This window comes from Lipotes vexillifer, unplaced genomic scaffold, assembly GCF_000442215.2.
Source record: "Lipotes vexillifer unplaced genomic scaffold, Lipotes_vexillifer_v1.1 scaffold230, whole genome shotgun sequence".
Lineage (NCBI taxonomy): Eukaryota > Metazoa > Chordata > Mammalia > Artiodactyla > Lipotidae > Lipotes > Lipotes vexillifer.
In genome coordinates this window covers 2725116-2731268 of record NW_006775143.1, presented here as the reverse complement: position 1 = coordinate 2731268, position 6153 = coordinate 2725116, and the positions used below count along the sequence as shown (strand labels likewise).

Here is a 6153-nt window from a genome sequence, read left to right as displayed (position 1 = left end):
TATATAAATTAATTAATTAATTTATGGCTGTGTTGGGTCTTCGTTTCTGTGCTTGTACTGTCTCTAGTTGTGGCCAGCGGGGGCCACTCTTCATCGCGGTGCGCGGGCCTCTCACTATCGCGGCCTCTCTTGTTGCGGAGCACAGGCTCCAGACGCGCAGGCTCAGTAATTGTGGCTCACGGGCCCAGCCGCTCCGCGGCATGTGGGATCTTCCCAGACCAGGGCTCGAACCCTTGTCCCCTGCATTGGCAGGCAGATTCTCAACCACTGCGCCACCAGGGAAGCCCTCTGCCTAGTTTTATTTTTCTTTCTTTTTTCACCCACTTAAAAAGAAATTATTGTGTTGGATTTTATGTTATGAGCTGCCTTAAATCCTTCCCAAAACAATTGCTTGGTTTCAAATCTTGGTTCCTTTACTTAACAGCTATGGAGCTTGGGGAATTTATTCTCCTTATGATACAAGATTAATGCCCACTCCACTGCATGGTGGTGAGCAATAAATAAGATAATGAATAAAGTAATTAGCTTTTAAAATTTTTATTGGGGTATAGTTGATTTACAATGTTGTGTTAGTTTCAGGTGTACAGCAAAGTGAATCAGTTATACACACACATGTATCCACTCTTCCTTAGATTCTTTTCCCATATAGACCGTGACAGAGAATTGAGGAAGGTAGTCTTGAACAGAAACGTAAAAGATAAGTAAAGATCCTCCGGGTGACAAGATGAGGGAGGGCTTTCAGTGAAGGAGAACGGCAGGAACAAAGTCACAGAGATATGAGTGTGGCCGCCTCAGGACCTGGGAGCCTAGCCCGCACGGCCTGGTGGCAGGTGGATGCAGAAAGGGTTCTCTGCCTCTCCAGGGTTCCGAACCAAAGGTTACTTCATGCATCCTCCAGGCCACCGCTGTCAAACTGTAATGTGTATCAGCATCACGTGGGAGGCTTGTTTTTACAATGCAGAGTCCCAGGCCCTGGCCTCAGAGATTCGGACTCTTTAGACCCAAGGCGGCGCCGAAGAATCTGCCTTTTCCGTGTGCCCCCATGTGATCGTGATTAGAGTGGTCCTTAGCGCCTACTTTGGGAAGCCCTGTTCCACACCATTCTTCCATCTTCCTGCTGTAGCCACACACACACACACACGCACACGCACGTGCACGCACTCACGTGAGCACACACGTGCACTCTACCCTTCCTCCTTTCTCCCACCTTATCCCCGACTCTGTCCGTGGGGCAGACGTCAGCCAGGAATTTTCTGAAGTGCTTTTCTGATCATGTCTCGGTCCCCCAATTCTCTCAGCCCTTCTTCCTGCCAGGGAAACACAGAATCGTGACACCTGCGGTGAACACAAGCATTGTCTTAGTCTTGTGGATCCTGTTATTGCAGGTACCTGGGCAAATTCTCCGTGGAAATGCCAGGGTGAGGTCAGGACTTAGAAGATCCAAGAAGAGGGGTGGGTGGTTGAATGTGGTGCCAGCCCCAAACCCATCTGACCTCTTTCTCCCTCTCTCTGCAGAGAGTTGTCTGCACAGCTGGTCTGAAGTGGTATCCTCACCCTGCTCTGATTCACTGTGTCAAAGGCTGTGAGGTGAGTCCCTCAAAATGGTGCTACAACCATTACTGTTATTGTTATGTTAATCATGACTTCCATTTACTGTACCTACTAAGTGCTATAAATATCCCTTTAACAGACTTCTTGGACAGGAATCAGCAGTCCCACTTTATAGGTCATGGAACTGATGCACAGAGATATCAACAAACACCCTCAAACATACATTTAATGGCTAACAGAGTCGGGATTCCAAGCCAGGTGTTTCTGGCTCCGAAGCCTGTGTTCAACATGATATTGCTTCTGTAAGGGAGGTTGGGAGGGACGAGGCCATATTCATTTAACAGCTACAATATGCCCGGCATTTTACCAACATTGCCTTATTTAACTCTTACAGAACCACATGAGGCAGTTTCTGATTTTTCATTTCTACTTTCCCTGCAACCATTAATCGCAGATCATTTCCTTCTGCCACACGTCTGTCATTCACGCGTTCTTCAACTCCAGAGGTAATTTGGACACCTTAGACTCAGCCACTGAGCTGAAGGTGGAAGATCCCCTCTGACCCTTCAGTTCTCTCACCTGGCAGTGGAACCATTCCTTGGAACTTGGCATTTTGGAGCTCTGTCCCTGGGTATCAGTGACAAGCTTGGGGAGGGGCAGGGCCAGGGCACTTGGCATGTCACCTGTGTTCTCAAGGGCGTGCTGCTGTCCATGGAACTCAGAGACATTCTGTGCACCCCTATGCCCACTGTGAATCTTTTCAGCTGGCACGGAAAGGAGGTCCCAAATCACATCCAGGTGGATGTCCAAATCTCTGTGGTGCCCCCAGGCCCCCCTCAGGAAAATCCAGGTGAAAAGGACTAGATTGTGCTCTAGAAAACTTTGTATTTGATGAAATTCTTAAACTGTCACAACCAGACTGTTCTTCTAGACGATGGGGAAACTGACACCCAGCCAGCAGCCGGGTCTAACATTTGATAGAATGCCAACTGACACGGCTCTTAATGCCATCTACTGTCCTCGTTTGTTGTGTAGACTGGAAAAAGAGGGCCAGAGGGGGGATGCAGTGGCCGAAGGTTGCACAGCATACTAGACACAGAGCCAGAGCATGAACCCAAGTCTCCTGACTTCCAGGCCCGTTATCTCTTTCCTCCACTAGGCCACCTTCTGCCCATGAACCGTCCCCTGACCTGTAAATGTCACAGGACAGTCCCTGAGTCGCATTTCTTTCTGTGTATTGGTTAGGGAATCCCCAGGGGCATCTTCTCAGGGCACAGGACACTGCAGTCTTTAAAAACTCCCGTTCTCTCAAGATTCAGCAGGAGTGACAAAACCAAAGCCAAGGACCTGAGGCAGTTGCTTCCTTACATCTCTCTGGATCAGTCCAGGATTTCAGAAAAAGGAAGCTTGGATTACCTGGCCCCTCGTTCTGCTGAGTAGGCGGTCTGGGCAACCAGTGTGACAGCGGAATTCAATCCCTTCTTTGACTCAGCACTGAGGCCTAAGAGACCCACACCTGTCAGGCTCTGAGCTCTGCCAGGGATGCTTATCGCCTTTGCCCTTGCAGGTGCCCCCTTGTCTCCTTTCCTGCTTAACTTAGAGCTAATAGTTTCTCTCTTATCTGGGGCTGAAAAGTATGCTTAGAAGAGATACAACTGCTGGGTCCAGGGAGGAGCCATCAGCCTGGAATGTCTGCAGGAGCCAAGATTGATAAAGGGTCTTGGGGCCCTTTAGGCCCCTGCTCTCTGCCCCAAGCTGTGTTCAAAGTAGTCATTTACTTACTTGTTCATCAAAGCTTCACTGGGTGCCTATTATGTGCCCAGCACTACCCTAGATACTGAGAGTACAATGGTTTTAGTCAAGTGAAAACAGTACTGTGTTCTCCCTGACTCATCTGGATATCTTCTTGCCCTTCATCCATCCATCCATCCATCTACCCGTCATTTTACTAGATAAACATTTAAGGAAGATATATTTAATAAAGTTTTGCTCAACTTGCCAGCATTTTGCTAAGAAGTCTGAGATACAAAAATGGATGACGTACATTCCCTGTCCATAAGGAACTTACAGTATAGTAAAAGAGATACGGTTAAAGAAGAATTCTACACTGATATACCAAGAGGTATAACCAAAGCAGGTGTAAGAAGCTGCAGGAGCACGTGGCATCTCGGGGGGTTGTAGGGAAGACATTTTGGAGCGGTGATGTTTGAACTAGATCTTGAAGGGGGAATTGTTTCCCCAAACACACTATTAGTAGACGCAGCAGCATGAGAACTACCAGAGACAGGAGCGATCTCGAGGCTGTAGAGCTTTTCACATGTTATTCTGTCTCTCTAGAAAGTCTCCCTGCTCCACCCCCCACCTACTTAACTCCTACTCATCATGTCAGCTGAAACGTCGTCTCCTCCGGGACTTGTTCATGGAGCTCTCTGATTAGGTCAAATCCCCCTGCTCTTAACTGTAACAGCATCACATACCTTTCCTCTGTAACTCTTATCAGAGTCGAAATTGGCCAATAGGATAAGTGATCATTGGAATAAAGTCCGCCTCCCTACTAGAATGTAAGGTCTTAAAGTAGCAGGAGCTCTGTCTATATTGACTCACTATTACATCCTTTTTTGTTTTTGTTTTTAGCACAATGTATAACACATAGTAGGCACTCAATAGATAGGGTTAAATAGAAGGCGGACGGATAGATGGGAGGATGGATGCGTGGATGTGGCAGCAGGAAAGGGTACATAGAAGAAAGTAGCTAGTAATGAGACTGGAGATATTTTTCAGTAACAGATAAAGAAAGAATCTTTTTTATTTTTCTTCTTCCTTTTCTCTTCCAGCTACTCCTTTACCAAGCCAGTTCCTTTTATTTTTAAAAAAGGACATTTGGTTTCCTTTATTAGTCTTCATATATAATGTGAGAAAGAACTTAGGGAGCAGAGCCCACAGACAAATCTTCGAAGGCCCAGAAAGAGCAAAGGGTTTTATCCTTTAGTTGTTTGTGCCTCTCTGCTTTAATACGAATGTGGTAATGTATTCATTGTGGCGGTCAGGCGGCAGAGTCACACCTGTGCTCACAGCCACGTGCATGTGTACCCACAGTTGAGTACAGCTTCTCTCTCTGTTCTTGGCTCTGCCTTGCTAAAATCCTTTTTAGACCCTAACAGGGCAGTGATGAAATGGAATCAAGCATCATGAGTTGGGGGCACAAAGACTGTGAATTCGGAGCATAGATGCAAGAGACGGGGATGCCACATAGGATGGACTCCTTGTGAACTTGGCTCTCCCCATAAAAAACCCACAAAAGGGTTTTTCATGGGAGCCCACAAAAAGTCGACGAGTCACTGAGCATTAGAGACCCCCAACCCGAACTTTAATCAAAGGGGCTTCACTTTCATCTGCTTTTTATATTAAAGGGATACACAACATTACCTTTGATGCGGGGAGGGGTATGTTCATTGCTTTGAGAAATCGGTGGTCTAATTCTGCCTCTTTATTTCACCACTGTGAGTCCTGAGACCCAGAGAAGATAAGCCACTTAGTCAGAATTACCAAGGAACCAACCAGTGGCTGAGGTTTGGAAGACTAGAACCCAGGTTTTCTAAAGCCCTGCCAACTGCCTTCCCACTACACCAGTACAATTACGATCTGTCCCTAAAACATCTTTAAGAGCTAAGTTGTGCCCAGCATTAAACTCCAAGGCGCTTGGGAGACAGAGACGAACCGGATATCGGCCTTGCCTTTGAGGAGCTCACAGTCTTGCACCAACTACAGGTTAATAACCTATAGCAGACAGCGTGCTAAGTGTTCAGGTGGGAAATGCAAGTGCTGGGGGTTGCAGAGACCCCTGACATTCCCCTAAGATGACTCTGGGTTCAGATCAGTAATAATTTAACTCCATCATCTTTTCCTCATCTTTCAAGCATCACAGAGTTGGAGGAACACAGGGAAGAAAAGAAAGAAATCAACATATGCTAGGTATAGCCTAGAAGGGTAAAGAAAAATGAGAAACCAACTTAGATTGAAATCACTACTCTGCCTCTGCCAGCTGCTCTTGGCCAAGTCCCTTTCTTGCTCTGAGCCTCAGGGTCTTCATGTGTGAAGTGGGAAGGGCAATGCCTACCTTACGTGTTTTATTTGGGAACAAAAGAAGAAAGCAGACGTGGAAAGTGTGTGACATCGAGTATATCTGTACTCCTGTGTTAGAGAAGAAAGCACCCATAATCATACACCAACCATCATGCCAAGTTCCTGTGAATTCTTACAGTCTTTACAATTCCTGAGTAGTTTACATTCAGCTTCCTAATATATTTGCATATACATTTATTGTAAATTATGTTTGTAGTTACCTGCTACCAGGAAAAGTGGGGGAAAGGGGGGCTCAAATTTTCTTACCGTTTCTTCAAGTGAAATGAGCCCCCTGCTTCAGGAGGACATAGCGGTCTATCCTGCTGCCTTTGCATACCCAGCATATGAAGAGTATGTCTCCTAGCATAACCATAGTTTAGTTGGGAAAAACTTGGCTAGATGAGAGTCTTTAAAAATGGTAGAAGTGGGCTTCCCTGGTGGCACAGTGGTTAAGAATCCACCTGCCAATGCAGGGGACAC

General features: G+C 46.5%; 1 protein-coding gene across 1 annotated transcript in view; it reads left to right on the top strand.

The window, feature by feature from the left end:
• PAPPA (pappalysin 1) overlaps positions 1-6153 on the top strand; it is a gene marked incomplete at its 5' end in the record, with an annotated part of 257734 nt that overhangs the window by 224104 nt on the left and 27477 nt on the right. Inside the window, 1 exon segment of the mRNA XM_007449800.1 lies at positions 1516-1587. Within this exon segment, the coding sequence (XP_007449862.1) occupies positions 1516-1587 (72 nt within the window).